At 56.2% G+C, this 22444-nt stretch overlaps 1 protein-coding gene across 2 annotated transcripts in view; it reads right to left on the reverse strand.

The window, feature by feature from the left end:
- MYO6 (myosin VI) overlaps positions 1-22444 on the reverse strand; it is a 132846-nt gene that overhangs the window by 16704 nt on the left and 93698 nt on the right. Inside the window, exons 22-31 of one of the 2 annotated variants that reach the window (XM_076053266.1) lie at positions 22164-22241; positions 21601-21730; positions 18935-19025; positions 17273-17417; positions 15760-15968; positions 14526-14604; positions 14185-14345; positions 13112-13215; positions 11237-11263; positions 3438-3569 (exon numbers count right to left, since the gene is read on the reverse strand). In XM_076053266.1, coding sequence (XP_075909381.1) covers positions 3438-3569; positions 11237-11263; positions 13112-13215; positions 14185-14345; positions 14526-14604; positions 15760-15968; positions 17273-17417; positions 18935-19025; positions 21601-21730; positions 22164-22241 — 1156 coding nt within the window. The remainder of the gene's footprint in view (positions 1-3437; positions 3570-11236; positions 11264-13111; positions 13216-14184; positions 14346-14525; positions 14605-15759; positions 15969-17272; positions 17418-18934; positions 19026-21600; positions 21731-22163; positions 22242-22444) is intronic. The other variant, XM_032976712.2, reaches the window with a different exon arrangement.

Genomic DNA, 22444 nt, shown 5'->3' on the forward strand with positions numbered 1-22444 from the left:
TAGGGGAGGCCCAGGGGAGGCCTAGGAGCGGTTCACATAATCGTGGTGTTGGCCGTGAGCCGGAATCGAACTCGGGCGCCCGCTAACCACTACGCCACCACTTCCCACCGAGAGCGAGCAGCAACCTACAAAGGCCGGCACGGTACACTCACATACACCTGCCTTGTTATGCGGTAGATTGTGGGCCTTAAGGCAGTTGGCAAACAAGCATTACTATTACACACACACGCACGCGCGCGTGCAAACACACACAGCGGAGCATCATCACCCAGGAGGGACTGACCCCGCCTGCTTAATACTGATTCAGAATCGATGGCGTGCACTGGTCAGAATCCAAATGTTCTATCCCTCGAGGAGGCCTTAGTGAGTGGAGCGGGTCACGGCACCCGGCACGTTACGCAAACACGGCCCGGATTCGCCCCGCTCTCTCCGTGACTTTCTCAAGGCCAAAGCACCCCACGCGCAAAACCGCGCTGCGAGTGTTGCAATCACCGTGACGCGGGCAAGGGCGAAGATCTCCCCCACTCCCCGCCGTAGCCTTGTCGGAACAAGCGCTGTGAGTGTGGGTGTACGTCGAACTTCTTTTGCACCGTACGTAGCCAACCGTGCTAATCGGCAGTTGGGTGAGTGTGTGGGTGAGTGACTGAGTGGGTGAGTGACTGTGTGTGTGGGTGAGTGACTGTGTGAGTGGGTGAGTGACTGTGTGAGTGGGTGAGTGACTGTGTGAGTGGGTGAGTGACTGTGTGAGTGGGTGAGTGACTGTGTGAGTGGGTGAGTGACTGTGTGAGTGGGTGAGTGACTGTGTGAGTGGGTGAGTGACTGTGTGAGTAGGTGAGTGACTGTGTGAGTAGGTGAGTGACTGTGTGAGTGGGTGAGTGACTATGTGAATAGGTGAGTGACTGTGTGAGTCTATGTGTGTATGTTGAACTTCCTTTGCACCGCTCAAGTACACACTCACCCGCACGCACATATACACACGCACGCACACACCCCCACACAGTCAGAAACACTCAACCACGCACGCACATATATACGCATATACACACATTCCACACGTATACGCCAACACACACCCAAAAACAAAGACAAATATCCCCCGAATAGCTTGAACAGGCTGTCAGGGCAAGTGCTGTAAGCGGGCGCACTATGAAGGCCGGGATGGCAACACGAGGGGGTGGGTGGCCAACACCACACGCCCGGCCGCCTTTGCCTCCCCAGTGGCGATGTTTACACGCTGCACCAGTTACTCATTTTAGGCTGAGTCGACCTAAGAAGGGACCAAAAGTGGTTAAATAATCGTTACTGGTGTTGGCCGTGAGCGGGGAATCGAACTCGGGTCACCGGCTTCATGGCGCGAACCCCCGAACCCGCTGCACTGCCACTCAAGACACACGCGCACACACATCACGCGCATACACATACGCGCACATACACGCGCGTGCACATACACGCGCACGCACATACACGCGCGCACACATATATACACGCGCGCACGCAGCGCATTTGTGCTTACACTCAATGCGCTCGACTCGCTTCCAGGACGGCAGTAAACAAACACCGCTGGAAAATGCGGTGGTCCAACGTTGCCCGGAGGCTGCCGGGCATGAAAGTGTTATCTACCCCCCCCCCCCCGCCCCACCAACACACACAACAGCGCCGTCTGCAAATCCCTTGTTTGTTTACGCATTATTATTTTATTACGCTGCACCCGTGACCGCGCCAGGCTACCGTTAATTCTGCACCCTGTGCCAGCGAGAGAGAACCGCGCGGGGCATCCGGGAAGCCCGACGCCGCCTGCCGCCGCCACGCTGGCGCGGCGCTCGGCGGAGAGAACCGGAACCGGCGCCGCCCCCGAGGTTGCCGGTTCCATTCCCCCCCCCCCCCCCCCGCCAATCTCCCGGCGCGGCGACTGAAAAAACAACGGCGCAGGTTTCTGGAAAGCTGCCCCTCCACCGCCTCCGCCCGCGTTCAACCCAGCGGACGTGAATGTGTTCGGCGGAAGGTCGCGTGCGGTGGGGTAAAGCGTGGGTCCGCTCGCCAACCTCTTCCGAGACTCCAGGCCAGCGCGGAAGAGTGGGCCAAATCCCCTCTGTCGTGGGGCTCTCTCTGGAGCCAGCGGCGATGCGAGTGAGCAATCTCAGTCGTGTGCCTTTACACATTCACCTTTTACGAGCGTGCATAAGACAAAGACGCGAGCGGGCGAGTGAGCGAGTGTGCGAGCGAGCCAATTTAACCTCCGCATGTAAACCTTGTGACACCACCTGCCTGCTCCTGTGAGCGGTGTCATCCACTCTGCAGCACACAAGGCACCGTGGTAATAATGCACGGAGAGGCGTGCGCTTCCACACACGCGTGCACGCATTTGTCTTGTGTGCGTGGATGTGCTTGGTTGTGCGTGTGGTTGTGTTTGTGTGTGCGTGTATATGTGTAGTTGTGTGTGGATGTGTGTGGTTAGATGTGTGGTTGTGTGCGTGTGTGGATGTGTGTGATTGTGTGCATGTGTGGATGTGTGTGGTTGTGTGTGTGGTTGTTTATGTGGATGGGTGTGGTTGTGTGTGTGGATGTGTGTGGCTGTGTGTGGTTGGATGTGTGGTTGGATGTGTGGTTGGATGTGTGTGGTTGTGTGCGTGTGGATGTGTGGCTGTGTGCGTGTGGATGTGTGGTTGTGTGCGTGTGTGGATGTGTGCGATTGTGTGCCTGTGTGGATGTGTGTGGTTGTGTGTGTGGATGTGTGTGGTTGTGTGTGGTTGTGTGTGTGGATGTGTGTGGTTGTGTGTGGTTGTGTATGTGGATGGGTGTGGTTGTGTGCGTGTGTGGATGTGTGCGATTGTGTGTATGTGTGGATGTGTGGGGTTGTGTGTGTGTGCGGGTAGTGTAACACTACAAACCCGGCGACCCGAGTTTGCTTCCCGTTCCCAGCCAACACTAATGACGATTATTTGAACCGGTCCTTGGTCTCCCCTAGGTCGACTCAGCCTCAAATGAGTACCTGGCGCGGTGTGTAAACATCGCCGATGGGAAGACAAAGGCGGCCAGGCATGGTGTTAGCCGCCCACCCCCTCGTGTGCCGTTCCGGCCTTAATAGGTGCTCGCTAACAGCACTTGCCCATACAGTCTGTTAAGGCTATACGGGGGAGGATCTTTGCCTTTGTGTGCGAGGTGGGGAGCGGCAATGGTGGAGCAGTAGTGCAGTGGTTAGCGAACCCGCCGACCAAAGTTCAAATTCCCGCTCGCGATCGATAAATACACAGTGGCGAATATTAGCAGCGGATCCCGCCGCACCTGGTGAGATGTCCTGAACAACAGCAGCGCCGGGAAGACAAAGGCAGCTGTGCCGTGCCAACCTGGCCAGGCGCTCACCTAACGGCACTTGACCCCCGACGGCCTGCGCAGGCTACGCGGGGAGGGGACCCTTTGCCTGTGTTCGCGCGTCTCACCGTGGTCCACCACGGCCTGCGGCGCCCTCTGCTGGCCGTCGTCGCTGCGTTTCTTGTTCTTGGCCTTCCACGCGTGGTAGACCTTGAGCCGGCGATGGAACTCCTCGCGGCACGACTCCAGCAGCTCGATGTCTGCGCGCAGCCACACACGGACGCACACACTCGAGTTCAGCCTTCTACGCATTTTTTTTTTTCCACCGGCAGATCAGAGCCACTGAGTCGAGCCAGCAAGGAAGTGGGGGGGGGTGGGCTGGCACGGTACGGGTCGGTCTATCCAGCCGGCGACCGGACCGCGCCGCCCGCGCCGGCCTCGCGAGAAGACCTTCAAATCTGGCACGGGGGCCAAGCAGGGCCGGGGGGAGAGAGGGGGCTGAGAGGGGGGGGGGCTTGAGGGATAACGACGCGGTCGTTTGCCACGTGCGACTGGAGTCGCACGCGCCGCGAGGGCACCGGTCGGCGCGGCCGAGCCGTCAAGCGTTACGTCCGCTCCAAGCAAAGGTTTTGGGGGTTCGGAACCCTGCGTCCCGCCCCCCCCACCCCCTTCCCCCCCTCTTCCCAGGGGTTAATTCCCCAGGGCGTGTTGACTGTGGACAGCACTGCACACGGTGCAAGTGAAAGATCCCCTCGGTTTTGTTCTCAAGAAGAAGCAGGCCTCGCGTGCGCTCGCACGGCGTCACGATCCAAACTCGCAGCAACATTTTGTTTTTAAAACCACAGCGCAACATCGAAACCCCAACTCCCCCCCCCCCACTCCAACTGAAACACGGCGCGCGTTTTGCCAAAGCCTCGTGTTGCCGTTCGTGCCGCGTGAATACCGCGCCAGCCGACCCTCCCGCCGTGGTTCGATTCCACACGCGGTGTGGAATCGAACCCGGGTTTTGGTTGCAACCGCGCGCGCCGGGACCCAATCCTCCCGACGCGAGGAGCTCAATCCTCCCCACCCCCCACCCCCCCCCCCCAACGGCGTTTCTCCGCCGCTCGTTTTATTATCCACGGCCTCCTCCGGTGTTTACGCCGATGTCTCTCTCTTGCAACGAGCGAGAGCGAGCGAGCGAGCGAGAGAGAGATATTTCATCTCAATGGGCCGCGGCAACTGCTTCTCGCATTAAAATCCCCGAGCCCTTTATTACGCGCCGGACGGACGGAGCGAGAAGAGAACAACGCGTGAGAATGGGGAGCCCTAAATGAAAGCTGCACGCGCTCGTGTAGATACAAAGACAAAGATCCCCCGCGTAGCCTTCAAGAGACTGGCTGGGGGCAAGTGCCGTTCACGATTGGCGTCTACATGGGCCGGCACGGCACACTCAGGGGTGGCCAGCCAGCACCACGGCCAGGTGACGTTGTTTTGAGGACCTTGAGGAGGTCCAGGACCGGTTCAGATATTCGCCACCGATGTTTGCTGTGCGCGGGATTGGAATTCGGGTCTCCAGGAGTGCGCCCGATTCCTTTCAGAGTTTCATTGACCTCGGTGCAAAGGGGGAAAAACGTAGCTCATCGCCAAGATCTGTGGGATTAGAGATACCCCCCCCCCACACACACACACAGTGTGGCCCAGTCTGGGACGCGCGGTAGGACCGTGAGCGCAAGAGTCCACAAAAAAGTTTCGGAGGATCAGTGCGCCGTTCCACGCCGGCTTGAGACACCCGGCCAAGAACCCCGAGCCCCACGGGAAAAGTCCTGCGACTCCGCGAGGCCTCTTGTGGAACAAGAGCAATTAGACTGCAGTGCTGCAGCACGATTAGTAAAGAAGACTTCACATGGTCGTCATCGTCTCTCCCGGTGGTAGCGGTGACGTAACGTGGTTGGCACGGGCCCTGGTGCAAGCAATGAAAAAAAACGAAACAAATTTTTTTTTTTTTACCAGGCAAGGCCCGCTGAGCTATGTAGCTCTTTTTTCAGAAACGACCTGGCCATAAAAAAATGCGAGTTCTTTTTTAACGAAGTGGCTTATCGTGTGGAAATGTATAGCCACAGCCAAATACGCTATGTGCATGCTGATTCGACATGTGGAGGGAAAAACCGGAGGACCCGGAGAAAAATCCACGGAAGCGCAGACGTTAGGGTCGGGATCGAACCGACGACCTCCAGCATACCAGGCGAGGGAGATAACATCTCCTAGCCAACGTGATGATGATGAGAGAGAGAGACACGCAAACTCCAAATATACAGCAGGTGTCAGGGTCGGGATTGAACCCAGGACCTTCTGTAGACCAGGCGAGGTAGTTAACATCTCCTAGCCACCGTGATGATGATGAGAGAGAGAGAGACACGCAAACTCCAAATATACAGCAGCAGGCGTCAGAGTTGGGATCGAACCCACGACCTCCTACATACCAGGTGAGGTAGTTAACATCTCCTAGCCACTGTGATGATGATGAGAGAGAGAGACACGCAAACTCCAAATATACAGCAGGTGTCAGGGTCGGGATTGAACCCAGGACCTTCTGTAGACCAGGCTAGGTAGTTAACATCTCACCACCGTAGTGCCCTGAAACCAATGAAACGGGGCACCCTCCCCCACCCGCCTTCCTTCGATCCCCCCCCGCCCCCCTCCAGAGTCCAACGCCTGCACCCCTCCGGCCCACAAACCCCGGTGCAATTGCAGCGACTGCACACTGGAGAGCTAGGCCACGGAGCGGTCAGGTTGTTCTTGGTTGAGGATAGACGGGGTGTCCACCGAAGCAGATGTGGAATTTCCCACCGTGGCTCGGGGATTGCAATGGAGATGGTTCGCTACTGAGCGAGCAAGCGAGACGTCCAGACGTCGGTGAGACGCTACGGAGACGGACACTGAAGCAGACACAGGAGCGGCGGTGGCGGAGGGCATTGGCGAGGCGAGGAGCATGCAGAGCTGGGAGAGGATAGCGGAGAGTGGGCAGCGGGGGAGCTAAACCACGGAGAGAGGTTCCAACCAACAGCGTTTAACAAAAACAGCTGGCCATGATTCCCAGTAATCACAATAGTTTGTTTATGATCAACTGCCCTGGCCTGTTCTCTCCTCCACTTAGCAGCGTCACGATATTTCAGCCAAGTTTAATGTCCCCAACAGATTGGTTTTCCAAGGAGAGAATTAATATTAATTCTTTAAAATGTTCGGAGGTACCAGATGTGCTCCGACACCGGAGCCGAACAACGCTGGCACAAGCGGCGTGACGGTCGGGGCTGGTTTGTTCAAAGCCCCAGCACCATCGTCCACCCCAGTTGCGTAACATGGGTTCGCCACGGCCAGCGTAACATGGGTTCGCCACGGTCAGCGTAACATGGGTTCGCCACGTTCAGCGTAACATGGGTTGGCCACGGCCAGCGTAACATGGGTTCGCCACGTTCAGCGTAACATGGGTTCGCCACGGTCAGCGTAACATGGGTTCGCCACGGTCAGGCCGAAAATAAACCCATCTACACGCGGAGGGCGCCTTCCGCCAGCAATGATGCGAGCGGGCGAGTGCCGGGGGGTCGCGCCCTTACCCTCGCTCGCTCCCATCATGCCGTGGGAAACGGAAGAGCTCCCCACACTCGGGCGGCAGGCAAGGCTGGCCCTTACTGGACATCTGTGAAAAAAAGGAGCTTTTCAGCTCATCGGATTCCTCCGTTCTGAATAAAGATTCCGGGTTCTGATCGGCGTCGCCTCTCTCCCTACCCCTCGACGTGTGCGTTGCAGCAGCGGAGAAGCACTGAGCGGATGGGCGGTCGGGGGGGTGGGCGGGGGGGGGTGGGCGGGGGGGGGGGGTGGGGGAGCGTCGTGACAGCTACGCGGCTACGACTACGGGACGCGGCGACCTATCCACGGCCTCCTCCCCACCCCCGCCCCCGGGAGGCCGCGCGGCCCCCCGGAAACGAGAGGCTACAATCGGCACGAGCGGCCACGCAACGACCACCGCCGCCGCCGCCGCCACCACCACCACCAGCTGATTTAAGCCGAGACCGCCCCCAACAATTCAAGTAATCTCCGCTCGGCATCAACTAAAATCGCACCGCCTTCACCACGGGCGCGGTGCTTTTGTTTCGTCAGCGCTGATTGTCATTGTTGCCGGTTGCCACGTAATCATCCGCTTTCGTTCGCCAAAGAATATTCCCTGGGTCACGCAGCGCAGAGCGGCCCTCCCTCCTTGGCGTGATTTGAAATCAACTTAAAAGCAGCGCCGGAACACGTAAGGGTAATTGCGGAGTGTCAAGCACTGCAGCAGGCCGTCCCCAGCTGATGAGACTCACTTAAGTCGAAGACAGCACACAGCAGCCTTGTGAATAAATACAGGGCACGGGGGAATTCGCTGATCTGGTAGAACCTTGTCCAAGTTTTGTAATCGTATTCCATGGTGGTGATTCAAAGCCCCTTTGGCGCACCGCTACCACAAATCCAGCCGCCCGAGTTGGATTCCCAGCCGTGACTAACGACACCAATGGCGAGTGACGTCTGACCCGACATGTCCTAGCGAGCCCGGCGGCGGCTTCACCGACCCGCACTGACCAGCATGGTGAAGTATGGCCCTTTTCCTACTGATTCGCTAAGGAAGTTTTTGGCAGGTTTTTAGATTTTGGCGCATTTCGGACACCACAATGTTTACCGAGCTAACCACGTGGCACTGATTTTAGAGGCCAGATCCTGCTGACGATGCTCATGAATCATAGCTCGGAGATACGAAACCACCTCGCGCCTGGTATGAAGGTCATGGGTTCGATTCCGACCCTGATGCCTGCTGTATATTTTGAGTTTGCATGTCTCATCATCACCACGGTGGCTAGGAGATGTTAACTACCTCGCGTGGTATACAGGAGGTCGTGGGTTAGATCCCAACCCTGACACCTACTGTATATTTGGAGTTTGCGGTGTGTGTCTCTCACTCTCTCCCCCGTGGCCACGTGGATTTTTCTCCGGGTCCCTCCGGTTTTTCCCTCCACGTCAAGAATCAACGTTGGGCGTTTTAGAGTATTTGGCGGCTGCCATAAATGACCACATTATAAGGCACTTCGTTGAGCTATCATTTGCGATAGCCAGGTCGCCTCTAAAAAGAACAGCTAAAGAGCTCAGTGGGTCCTACCTGGTAAAAAAAAAAATGTTGTTTAATTGTCTAAACAAGCGCCAGCCACTTTGGCATGGTTGAGTCGCCGAGTGACGCGACAGCGCGCCGATCCATCGTTCAGTCAGTTCTCACCCTCGCAGAAAAGGAAACCGATTACTTTCAATCCGTACACACACAAATATATATGCTGTTGTTCGTATTAGAGTCACGTGACCCCTGCAGCAGCCACTAGAGGCCGCTACGTGCACTAACAAACGATACAAAAAAGCATTAAAAAAACACGTGACCACGCGCTACTAAATCACACGTTTTTTTACCTACGGTTGGCTAGTTCAACATATACGGATGTGTATACGGATGCATATGTTGAACTTCTTTTGCACCGTACATAGCCCACCGAGCTAATCGGACGAGCGGGGGAAGGACAACATACTACGCACAAAAAAGCTCTTCTAAAGCAATGAGTTTTCAATCTAGCTCCAGCGGCCTCACAAAAAGAGCGTTCCAGACGGCCACAGAAGCGCATTTGACAGCGCCGCGCGTTGCGGTGATCGTCTCTCTGCGACGGCCATCCAAAAGCTGCCGCCGCCGCCGCCGCTGCCGCTGCGAAGACGACCGGAGTAGTTTGCGCGATAACGGTTTACGCTTCTTGGACGTGCCGATAGCGCAGAGTGGACGAGACGCACGCCGGGAAGGTAAACCGCCGCTCCGCGGACGGTGCACGCGGCGGTAGAGCCGGTGTCGAGTGCCCCGCGCTGCGCTAATCTCCCCTCCGCAGCCGCTCCCTCGCCACGCACGCGTGGGCGGGGGGGGGTAATCACTCCGCGTGTTTCACTCGCCCTGCCCTTGTTACGTAATTTATGTCCCTCGCGCCTTTCGCGTTGGTGGCACGGTCGTGCGCAAACACCGATTTGTCAAAGGCCCAGATTGCACGCAAGCAGCAGCCAGCGGCAGACGTCTGCCGGTGAGCGACGGCGGTGTACGCAAGTACGTACACGTGTGCAAGTTGAGCTGCTTTCGCACCGTACGTAGCCAACCGTGCTAATCGCGGAGGTGCGGGATGTTACCACGGCGCTCGTGCCAGGCTGGGTACGCTCTGATCGTCACTGGTGTTGGACGTAAGCGGGAATCGAACTCGTGTTAGCGGGGTTCGTAGCGCAATGCGCTAACCGCTACACTACTGCTCCCCATATTTTTCAGCAATTGCAGCAAGAAGATGAGGACATATGTGAGGGTTTTTGTCCAATGGCTAGCCGAAAGTCACTGCCGCCGCCGCCGCTGCTGCTGCAAAGATGACTGGAGGTCCCGTAATAGGTTGGCACCGTACGCAAGTAGCAGACGAGAGCAACACCACTACGACTCGCTGTGAGGCCCCACTCCACCACTCCGTACGATGCCCTGGGACTGTTGGTGCTGCCCTGGCTGCCCTGGATGGGTCTGTGGCTCGTTGTCGTTTTTGCTGGTGGTGCTGGTGCTGCTGCGATGGTGGTGTAGCGTGTGTGGAGAGGGGAGCAGTAGTGTAGCTGTTAGCGCGCTGAGCTACAAGCCCGACGCCCCGAGTTCGATTCCCGCTCACGGCCAACACCGGTAATGAGTATCTCAACCCAGTAGCTGGGCCTCCCCTAGGCCGACTCAGCCTCAAATGAGTACCTGGTACGTAGCGTAGTGAACGTCGCCACTGGGGAGACAAAGGCGGTCGGGCATGGTGCTTACCACCCACCCCCTTGTGTACCGTGCCGGCCTTCATAGATGCTCACTAAAAGCGCTTGCCCCAACAGTCTGTTACAGGCTATAGGTGGGATCTTTGTATTTGGTGGTGGTGTGCCCCAGGGCTCTCTCTTCCTCTCTCTACGCATCCCTCGCGTTATCCCTGCCCCGACCACTAACCCACCGCCTCTCCTACCTGGAACGAGTCCTCTTATATTTTTCAAATCCTCCCACGTTTGAAAAGCGGCTTCAGATGCGGTTGTCTTTAGCAGCGATATAAATTCTACGTAGTTGTTGTTTGTGATATTGTCGTTGTCGCCTGCTGGCGGAGGACGAAGCCCTCTCAAGCGCAGCCCCCAACAATCTGGAAACCTAAGCTCATCCCACCTGCCTGCGGACATCTGAAACGCGCCGAATCTCCCAACTCGATTTGGGGTCTGTGCAAGGCTCACCTATTGAAGACTCCCCCTTCCCGTAACATCTGAAATTTTTTAAATAAAAACTGTCTCTTTACCGTTAATTTATTTACTTTATTTTTTGTTATTTGTACTTCACTTTCTCATGCGATTCGTTGTGCATCCTTGCACTTTGTATTTTTGCGCGCGGCCGCAATTTACTTTTGCTCAGTCGGCGTTAGCCGCCGAGGGCACGACGGGTCTCAGTCTTCATTCCCGTTGCTGTGTCCCCTCCCTCTCCCGTTCAGCCGTAACGTGCACCGATTGCCACTTGATCGAGGGCGACATTGGCACGCCAAATAAAAACTGACTCATCGATTGGTTGCAGTGGCACGGGGTGGGCAACTCGGCGCCAGTCTCAAAAGCGATTCCCGCGGCCCGAAAGGGGAACTTTGACGCCAACGTTCGCGGACGCGAGAGACACGCGGGCGCCGACACCGGCGGTGACAATAATTAAAACCGTTGGTGTTGTCATGGAGTCTCAGCGGTCGCGGTGGTAGCGGTGGTAGTGGTGGCGGTACTGGTTCTGAAATCGGCAAATAGTGCTCGGGCCGGTTGCGTGCACCGTGGATAGGCCGGAGCGGCGGGGTAAGCGAAACGCGGTCTAACGGATACTCACATTCGCCGGCCTTCTTTCTCACACTCTCTTAAGAAGCACACGCGCAGGGGGGGAGACACACGGGGGGGAGACACGCGGGGTGAGACACGCGGGTGGAGGCACGCGGCGGGGAGACACGCGGCGGGGAGACACGCGGGGGGAGACACGCAGGGGGAGACATGTGGGGGGGGGGGGAGACACGCAGGGGGAGGAGACACGCGGGGGGGGAGACACGCGGAGTTAGACACGCGGGGGGGAGACACGCGGGGGAGAGACATGGAGGGTGAGACACGTGGGGGGAGACACGTGGGGGGAGACACGCGGGGGTGAGACATGGAGGGTGAGACACGTGGGGGGAGACACGTGGGGGGAGACACGTGGTGAGGGAGGGTGGCACGTGAGGTCGCGGCGAGTGGCGGTCGCAGCAGCGCAGCCCGACGAGGGGTGTCGAATCCACGCCGCGGCCTGGCGCCATCCCCTTTGGATAAACTCGGCCCCGGCAGAGGAATGTGGACTTTCCAAAGCTGGCCAAGGACCGCGAATGGAGGCAAGCGTCACTCACCAGGGATGGCAGGGCGGGTGATGCAGAACAGGCGAATGGCGGCTGTTGTTGTGTGTATGGGTGTGCAAGTGGTTTCGTGCGAGTGTGCGTGATGTTGTGTACAAGTGCGAGTGAGTGCGTGTGATGTCTTGTACGAGTGTGTGTGATGTGTGTGTGAGTATGAGTGTGTGTGATGTGTGTACGAGTGTGGGTGAGTGTGTGTCATGTCGTGTACGAGTGTGGGTGAGTGTGTGTGATGTCCTGGGCCTCCCCTAGGTCGCCTCAGCCACAAATAAGTACCTCGTGCTGTGTGTAACCATCGCCACTGGGGAGATAAAGGCGGTCAGGAGTGGCGCTGACCACCCACCCCCTCGTGTGCTGTGCTCGCTAACAGCATTTGCCCCAACAGTATGTTAAAGGCTATACAGGGGATCTTTGTCTTTGTTTTTGGGTGTGTGTGTGAGCATGAATGGGCGTGTGAGCGGATACATGCTTAATGTGTGTATATGCGTGTATGTGTGTGCGTCGGTGAGTGTGTTTCTGACTGTGTGTGCGAGCGTGAATGAGCGAGCGTGTATGTGTGAGCGGTAGTGTAGCGGTTAGCGCGCTGCACTACAAACCCGGCGACCCGGGTTCGATTCCCGCTCACGGCCGACACCAGTGACAATTATCTGAACCGGTCCTGGGCCTAGTTCGCATATGTGTGTGCGCGTGTGTCTTGAGTGGTAGTGCAGCGGGTTAGGGGGGTTGCGCCATGAAGCCGGTGACCCGAGTTCGATTCCCCGCTCAGTAACGATTATTTTCACCACTTCTGGTCCTCTCTTAGGTCGACTCTGCCTCAAATGAGTACCTGGTGCGGTGTGTAAACATTGCCACTGGTGAGACAAAGGTAGTCGGGCGTGGTGCTGGCCACCCACCCTAACAGCACTTGCCCCTACAGTCTGTTAAGGCTATATGGGGGATCTTTGTCTTTGTGCTTGAGCGAGCGTGTGTGTGTGTGCGAGCGTGTATGTGTGTGTATATACGCGTGTGGCGGCGTGCGTACTTGAGCGAGGGTGTGTTTGCGAGCATGTTTGAGCGAGCGTGTGTGTGTGCGAGCGTGTGCGTGCATGTGTGTGCGAGCGTGTATGTGTGAGCGTGCGTGTGTATATGTGCGTGTGGGTAAGTGTGTTTATGACTGCGTGGCTGTGTGCGTGTGTGTGCGTGCGAGCGTGTATGTGTGAGCGTGCGTGTGTATATGTGCGTGTGGGTAAGTGTGTTTATGACTGCGTGGGTGTGTGTGTGTGTGCGAGCGTGTATGCGTGTGCGAGCTGGGCACGTGTGTGGGTGAGTGTGTACTTGAGCGGGCGTCTCACCGCAGGACGTGTTGATGGTATCACGCAGATCCGCGTACTTCCACTTGCTCAGGTCGTGCTTCCGCACCACCTGCACTGCCTGCTGCGCCTGCACCTGGAACCCCCTGTGAGTGGAGGGTGGTGGAAGGGGAGGGGAGTGGGGGGGGGGGGCGACAGGGTAGGGGGCGTTCACAGTCAGCTTGTGACCCCGGCTGGGGGAGAGGTCAAGGGTCATCTGTGAGAAGTCAGTCAGATTGTTGGAGAGGAGTTGGGGATCATGGATTAGAGGTCAGGGGTCGTGAGTTTGTGGAGTGAGTGATTAAGCGGGTGAGTGGGTTCATCGGTGAGACGGTGAGTAGGTGAAGAGGTGAGTGGCTTTGTAGGTGAGTGGGTTCATAGGTGAGAGGGTGAGTGGGTTCGTAAGTGAGTGGGTGAGCGGGTTCGTAGATGAGCGGGTGAGTGCGTTTGTAGGTGAGTTGGTGAGCGGATGAGCGGGCAAAAAGGTGAGCGGATTCGTAGGTAAGTTGGGTGAGTGGGTTCGCAAGTGAGTGGGGTGAGCAAGTGAGTGGGTGAGCAGGTGAGTGGGTGAGCAGGTGGGCGGATGCGTAGGTGAGCAGGTGAGTGTGTGAGCGTGAGCGTGTGAGCGGGTTCGTAGGCGAGCGGGTGAGCGTGTGAGCGTGTGAGCGGATTCGTAGGCGAGCGGGTGAGCGTGTGAGCGGATTCGTGAGTGAGCGGATTCGTAGGTGAGCGGGTGAGCATGTGAGCGGATTTGTAGATGAGCGAGTGAGCATGTGAGCGGATTCGTAGGCAAGCGGGTGAGCGGGTGAGCAGATTCGTAGGTGAGCGGGTGAGCGGATTTGTAGACGAGCGGGTGAGCATGTGAGCGGATTTGTAGACGAGCGAGAGAACATGTGAGCGGATTCGTAGGCAAGCGGGTGAGCGGATTTGTAGGCGCGCGGGTGAGCATGCGAGTGGATTTGTGGACGAGCGGGTAAGCGTGTGGGCAGATTTGACGGCGAGCGGGTGACCGGATTTGTAGGTGAGCGGGTGAGCGGATTCGTAGGCGAGAAGGGTGAGCGGGTGAGTGTCGTCACCGCTTGAGGCTGTTGTCCCCGGCGTTGTCGTCCGGGATGAGCTCGGCGTCGCTCTGCGCGATGCGCATGGCGAGCTCGCGGTCGCGCCGCTCCTGCTCCACGATGGTCTGCGTGCGCGCCGCCTCCTCCTTGTGCACCAGCATCTCCGCCTGCACCTCCTCCTGCTCACGGCGTCACGGAGGAGCCAACGGGGAGCCAAGGGGGAGGCACGGGGGACCCAAGGGAGAGCCACGGAGACACAGGGGCACATGGCTTAGCACAGGTGAACGCAGGTAACACACACAGGGACACACAGGGACACGTGGCCGTGCTACTGTGAGGGGTTGTGCCGATGGAGGCACCTGCAGGCGTTTGTCCTCCTTCTCTCGCCGTTTCCTCTCCTCCTCCTCCCGCTTGCGTTGAGACTCCATCTCCGACTTCCTGCGCGACGACACAACGGCCACCATGATCACAATTGCTGCATCCGCAACCACGGTCACTCGCATTGCCGTAGCAACAGAAACAACAACAACAACAACCACGATCACGACCATCACAATCACCGCAAACCCACTCTCGCTGCCATGATCATCATCACCCTGCGATGAATTGCGTTGTGACGCACTGCATTGTGGTGAAAGCGCGATGTACGACACCGGCACGTTTTATATTTTAATCCATTATGGCGGCTCGTTCACCCAGTAAAGCCTCAATGAGACTCATCACTAATTTTAAAGAGGGTCCTGCCAAGTTGTCCGCAGGGGAGGGAGGGGAGGGGGCGATGCTGTTGCCGCTACCGCTGCTGCTGCTGCGCGATCCCTGTTGAGCGACTTGGAGGTCTCATTGCTTCAGCAGTGTGATATTTTTTTTGTTTTCCCAGTATGAGTTACAACAAATGTTTTCATAGCTGTGGGAGGTGGAAATCCGAGAACCAGGAGGAAACCCATGCAGAAAAGGGGGATAAAGAAATTGAAACTAGGAACTAGACCATTTTTTATTTTACCAGGTAAGGGCCCACTGAGCTAAGTAGCTCTTTTTCAGAAGCGACTTGGTTACCACAAATGATCGCCCAACGAAGTGGCTTATCATCATGTTGAAATGTATAGCAGCCAAATACTTGTAACGCGTGGTGTTTATTCTAAATGTGGAGAGAAAAACCGGAGGACCCGGAGAAAAATCCCCGCGACCACAGGGAGAACACGCAAACTCCATATATACAGGCATCAGGGTCAGGCATGAACCCACGACCTCCTGTATACCAGGTGAGGTAGTTAATATCTCCTAGCCACTGTGAGAGAGAGAGAAACACGCAAACTCCAAATATACAGCAAGCGTCAGCGTTGGGCTCGAACCCACGACCTCCTGTATACCAGGCGAGGCAGTTCACATCTTGCCTCCATGGCCCGAGGTGGTTAACATCTCGCCAGAGAAAGAGAGAACATACAAACTCCACAGAGAGAGAGAGCGAGAGAGAGGCGCCCGAGTTGGGAATCGAACCCGGGCGCTTCCGGCTGTTGGGCGCTAGCACCACCACCGCGCTACCCCCCACCCCCCCCGCCCCCCCCGTGCATCATAACCGCCGTGTGCTGTCCGTACTGGCGTCGCTCATCGTCCTCCTGCTTGCGCCGCTGCTCCTCCTGCTCCCGGCGTTGCCGCTCGTGCTCCATCTCCGCCTGGATGGCGCGCAGGCGCTCCGCCTCCTCCTCCTCCTTCTTGCGCCGCTGCAGCGCGTCGAGCAGCTGGGCCGAGCGCTGGACGAGCGCGGCGTACTCGCGGTCCAGCTCGCCGGGAGTCACCGGGCCCGACTGCCCCCCAGAAAGACAAAGGGAGCCCCCCCCCCCCATTGTATGGCCTTCAACAGACTTGTCGGGGCAAGAGCTGTCGGGATTCGGGATACGGTCGTCGCGTGCCGTGCGCGGAGGTCTCCCGTGAAGTGACGGAGGATTTTCGAAACTCAGATCGACATGAAACAAAAAAAATAAGAATATGTGATTTTAAAGAAAGCTTGACCTGTGACGTCGTTATTGTTCCGCGATGCTTCCGCATTGTGTGCATTGATTCTACACGTGAGACTCAAACATCGCGCACCTCCTGCTCCTCGCCGACACCGGCGTGACCGCCAACCGCAACGGGGCGTCGGCAATCTCCTCCGTGGATGGGAAATTAACGACGCTCGAGCCACAAAGTGGTGCGGCTGTAGCCATGAAACCCACACTACGGACCGCAGAGGAAACCCACTGCGGTCCGCGCTCCTTCAGTGGAGCAAAAGAAACGACGACATGAACTCGCTCCCCTAAAGCCCTCTCACCGCGGCCAGCAGCAGCAGCAGCAGCAGACCTCGACATTGCCATCGAGAAACTGCTGCTGCCAACACGCGCAAAGAGTAGAACAGCAGCATCATGTACAGTGTTGTTTGGTGTTGTTTAGTTCAAGATACAAAACACGCACATGCTCGTGGTAAAACACGTTTTGAAAACATCACAAGGCATAGGTGTCTCTTTGGTGTTTGAACATCTTAACACAATGCTGGTATTCTTGCCAGGAAAGGGTAAATCCTATTCATTTTTTTTTAATGATCTTAATAAATCTTTACTTGTTTGCCGAAGAGAGCCACGGCAGGTCCAATGATTTTCCATCAGGAGGGACCTGTATTGGTTTCAGATACGTTAAGTTTCAACATGCATAAAAAGACAAATATCCCCCGCATAGCCTCAACAGACTGCTGGGGCAAGTGCCCTTAGCGAGCACCTATGAAGGCCGGCACAGCACACGAGGGGGTGAGTGGCCAGCATCACGCACGGCCGCCTTTGTCTCCCTAGTAGAGACGTTTACACACTAAAGCTGGTACTTATTTGAGGCTAGGTCGACTTAGGGGAGGCCCAGGACCAGTTCAGATAATCGTCACCGGTGTTGGCCGTGAGCAGGAATCGAACTCGGGTCGCCGGGTTCGTCGCGCAACACGCTTACCGCAACACATACATACACACACACACGTACTCACATAAATACACCGGACAATGTGGTGCCATTGCAGACTGAATCGATAAACCAAACAAGCGCACACAACTACCCTCCCGTAAAGTTTAACGCGGCGGAGCGAGCGACTGACCTTGATCTTCCCCACGAGGGTCTGGACCGCGGCCTCCATCTGCTGCACGTCCTTCTGCGCGCCCCCGTCCTTCAGCGTGGAGGTCACCTTCTTCATCTGCTCCAGCCGCTTCTGCAGCGAGCGGACCTTCACCAGGCCCTCCACGCTGCACACGCGCACGCACGCACGGCGACGCATGGCGGGGCCCAGCGGTTAGCGCGTTCGCCGTTCGTGGCGGGGGTTCCAGGTTCCAAACGGGTAGGCCGCCCCAGTGAGTACTGCGGCGGTGGTGCGTGGTATTAACCGTGAAATGCTTCCACGCCGCCGTCTGCTTCACGAAGCAGTGGACGTAACAAAAATAAGTATTTTATTTTACCAGTTAAAAGCATACTAAGCTACATAGCTACTTTTCAGAAGCGACCTGGCTATCACAAATGAGAGCTCAACGAAGTGGGCTTATCATCATCATGTGGAAATTTATAGCAGTAGCCAAATAACTCCATAAACACGCGACGTTGATTCTAAATGTGGAGGGGAAAAACCGGAGGACCCCGGAGAAAAATCCACGTGACCACGGGGAGAGAGACATGCACACTCCAAATATACAGCAGGAGGCATCAGGTTTGGGGTCGACCCCACGACCTCCTGTGTACCAGGCGGGGTAGTAAACATCTCCTAGCCACCGTGGCACCCCGGTTACTACTGCGGCGGTGCTGCGTGGTATTAAACGTGAAATGCTTCCACGCCGCCATCTGCTTCACTAAGCAGTGGAGGTTATAAAATATATATTTTAAGTTTGCCAGCTAAAGCCCACTGAGCTATTAGCGCGTTTTCAGAAGCGATCTGGCCACAAATTATAGCTCAGTGAAATTGCGTATATGTATGTTGAACTGTGTGTATGCTGAATTTATTTCGCACCGTACGTAGCCATCCCATGATAATCAGAGGTACGGAGGAAGCAGTTCTTAAAGAAATCAGCTTTAAAAAAACAAATTTTTAAGGGCTGTTTGCGACCATCTATCATGGCCGGCACAGCACACGAGCAAGTGGCAGTTGCCATTACCATGCTTATGTTTGCACATCGCACAAGATACTTATTTCAGGCTGAGTCGACCAAGAAGAGGGTACATAACCGGTTGAGATCGCCATAGACTTTGGCCGCGGCTGGCTCTCAAGCTATGGTCAGTGATTAATTTCTTTATAACCGCTTTTTGCATTTAGCGGTTGGCTACGTACGGTGCGAAAGAAGTTCAATGTTGCGTACAGAATCCCTGATCCGACGTGGAACTGAGTTCTCAGAGGCAGGCAGCATAATCACAATCATCATCATCATCACGGTCCATGGGGCAGATAGCCCCTAGTAGGTGTCCACTGCACATGTCGTAAATTGTTGTTTCCACTTTCCCCCGTCTTGTGCCAATATGACTCAAGTCGTGCACCACATCCTCCTGGCACCAATCCCTTATGATGTCGTCATCAAGTCAATCTCTTCAAGGTCTTCCTCCTATTCAAGTTCCTTCCATTTTTCCCCAAACAAACAACAACAACAACAAACACACCTCACACGTCCTGTTGTTGTGTACTCGACTACGCACGTGTCCAAACGGCCACGACAGGCCCCACGCGGATTGCAAAAGCGGCAGTGAAAAGCGTGGCGCGTCAAATCAACCCCCCCCATCGCACCGATGCTTGTAGCGCTTCCTGCACAGGAACATGCGCACTGTTTTCTGGATCTTGACGCACGCCGCGGCCCGGTACAAGATCTTGTTCTTCACTGAAACGGGCAAAAGGTGGAGGGTGGCGGGAGGGAGAGAGGCAGGCAAGCGGAGCGGCTGAGGGACGGCGTTTTGGCACAAAGCTCCGACCCGTCAGGAAGCGGTGAACGCCGGCGAGGAGCGGGATTCGACGGGCACCGCGGGCGTGAGAGTTGAACCCGGGAGAGAGATCAAGAGACGAGCAGGAAGGTTGGAGGAGACGCAATGGTGGTGCACATCCCTGAGAAGTGATGGGAGTAGTGGCGGCACCCACCCCAGAGAAGCGATGGGAGTAGTGATGGAACCCATCCCAGAGAAGTGATGGGAGTAGTGATGGCACCCATCCCAGATAACTGATGGGAGTAGTGGCGGCACCCATCCCAGAGAAGTGATGGGAGTAGTGATGGAACCCATCCCAGAGAAGTGAAGAGAGTAGTGATGACACCCATCCCAGATAAGTGATGGGAGTAGTGGCGGCACTGATCACAGAGAAGTGATGGGAGTAGTGATGGAACCCACCCCAGAGAAGTGATGAGAGTAGTGATGGAACCCATCCCAGAGAAGTGAAGAGAGTAGTGATGACACCCATCCCAGATAAGTGATGGGAGTAGTGGCGGCACTGATCACAGAGAAGTGATGGGAGTAGTGATGGAACCCATCCCAGAGAAGTGATGGGAGTAGTGATGGAACCCATCCCAGATAAGTGATGGGAGTAGTGGCGGCACTGATCCCAGAGAAGTGATGGGAGTAGTGGTGGCACCCACCCCAGAGAAGCGATGGGAGTAGTGATGGAACCCATCCCAGAGAAGTGATGGGAGTAGTGGTGGAACCCATCCCAGAGAAGTGAAGAGAGTAGTGATGACACCCATCCCAGATAAGTGATGGGAGTAGTGGCGGCACTGATCACAGAGAAGTGATGGGAGTAGTGATGGAACCCATCCCAGAGAAGTGATGGGAGTAGTGATGGAACCCATCCCAGATAAGTGATGGGAGTAGTGGCGGCACTGATCCCAGAGAAGTGATGGGAGTAGTGGTGGCGCCCACCCCAGAGAAGTGATGGGAGTAGTGATAGCACCCATCCCAGAGAAGTGAAGAGAGTAGTGATGACACCCACCCCAGATAAGTGATGGGAGTAGTGATGGAACCCATCCCAGATAAGTGATGGGAGTAGTGGCGGCACTGATCCCAGAGAAGTGATGGGAGTAGTGATGGAACCCACCCCAGAGAAGTCATGGGAGTAGTGATGGAACCCATCCCAGAGAAGTGATGGGAGTAGTGATGGAACCCACCCCAGAGAAGTGATGGGAGTAGTGGTGGCGCCCACCTCAGAGAAGTGATGGGAGTAGTGGTGGCACCCACCCCAGAGAAGTGAAGAGAGTAGTGGTGGCACCCATCCCAGAGAAGTGATGGGAGTAGTGATGGAACCCACCCCAGAGAAGTGATGGGAGTAGTGGTGGCACCCACCCCAGAGAAGTGATGAGAGTAGTGATGGAACCCATCCCAGATAAGTGAAGAGAGTAGTGGTGGCACCCATCCCAGATAAGTGATGGGAGTAGTGATGACACCCACCTCGTGCTGTGTCATGAGCGGTGCTGTGCGATGATTGTTCCCGTGTGATGAGTGGCCCCTGTACAATGAGTAAAGCTGTGTGATGCATGGTTGTGGGTGACGAGTGTTGTTGCCGCATGACGTGGGTGTTGTTGCCGAGTGATGAGTGTTGTTGCCATGTGGTGTGAGTATTGTTGCCGTGTAACGAGTGTTGTTGCCGCGTGACAAGTGTTGTTGCCGCGTGACGACTGTTGTTGCCGTGTAACGAGTGTTGTTGCCATGAGGTGTGAGTATTGTTGCCGTGTAACGAGTGTTGTTGCCATGCAACGAGTGTTGTTGCCGCGTGACGACTGTTGTTGCCATGTGGCTTGAGTGTTGTTGCCGCGTGACAAGTGTTGTTGCCGCGTGATGACTGTTGTTGCCACGTGACGAGTGTTGTTGCCGCGTGATGAGTGTTGTTGCCATGAGGTGTGAGTGTTGTTGCCGCGTGACAAGTGTTGTTGCCGCGTGATGACTGTTGTTGCCACGTGACGAGTGTTGTTGCCGCATGAAGTGAGTGTTGTTGCCACGTGACGAGTGTTGTTGCCGCGTGATGACTGTTGTTGCCACGTGACGAGTGTTGTTGCCGCATGAAGTGAGTGTTGTTGCCACGTGACGAGTGTTGTTGCCACGTGACGAGTGTTGTTGCCACGTGGTGAGTATTGTTGCCGCATGAAGCGAGTGTTGTTGCCACGTGACGAGTGTTGTTGCCACGTGACGAGTGTTGTTGCCACGTGACGAGTGTTGTTGCCACATGAAGTGAGTGTTGTTGCCACGTGGCTTGAGTGTTGTTGCCACGTGGCGAGTGTTGTTGCCACGTGGCGAGTGTTGTTGCCGCATGAAGTGAGTGTTGTGGCCATGTGGCTTGAGTGTTGTTGCCACGTGGCGAGTGTTGTTGCCGCATGAAGTGAGTGTTGTTGCCACGTGGCGCGAGTGTTTTTTTCCACGTGGCGCAAGCGTTGTTGCCCAGTGACGTAATAATTGTTGCCGTGCGAGATCTGTGCGTACGCTTGATGACGGACAGCGAGCACCACTGCGCCTTCCTCCAGCGGTTGCCGATGAGCCAGCGCTTCACTCGCCCCACGAGCTCCGCCAGGTGCTCCGGGTCCGACTTCATGATCTGGTCAAACTCGGCAAACTGGGGCACGCACGCACATGCACACACACACACGTACAGACACACATTCACATAAACACACACATTCACGCACGCACGCATGTGTTCACACACATCCACATAAACAATGATCCCCATATAGCCAAAACAGACTCTTAGGGCCAGTGCTGTTAGCGAGTAGCACTTATGAAGGGTGGGTGGTGTCTCCTCAGTGGCGATATTTTTACGCACCGCACCAGGTACTCATTTGAGGCCGAGTCGACCTAGGGGAGGCCCAAGACCGGTTCAGATAAGCGTCACCACACACGCACTCACGTCACGTATGTGCACGTGTGCCCGAGTCGGTTAGTGACTAAATTAGAGATCGATCGAGCGAGCGAGCGAGTGAGCGAGGGGTACACGGGCGCTTGCGTGGATGTGTGTGGGGGAGCGAGCGAGCGAGTCCTCCGCTCACCTTGCCGGGTCTGAAGAACACTTTGGTGAGTCCGAACTTGAAGTCGTTCTCGTTCAGGCCCAGCGCTTTGAAGAGAGCCTGCGGGCAGGGAAGGCCAGACGCAGCGTCAGCAGGAACCTCGCTACGCGACATTACGACGACGATGGCCGTGGCCGTGCGGGAATCGAACTCATGTCGCAGGTTCCGCAGTGCATGGCTCTCGCCGCAACACTTCATAAACTAAACTCAATTTTATTTTACCAGATAAGGGCCCACTTACCTGGTAGAAGAAGCGACCTGTC

The sequence above is a fragment of the Petromyzon marinus genome, chromosome 60 (assembly GCF_048934315.1).
Source record: "Petromyzon marinus isolate PM22_M1 ecotype Great Lakes invasive population chromosome 60, UKy_Petmar_22M1.pri1.0, whole genome shotgun sequence".
Classification (NCBI taxonomy): Eukaryota; Metazoa; Chordata; class Hyperoartia; order Petromyzontiformes; family Petromyzontidae; genus Petromyzon; species Petromyzon marinus.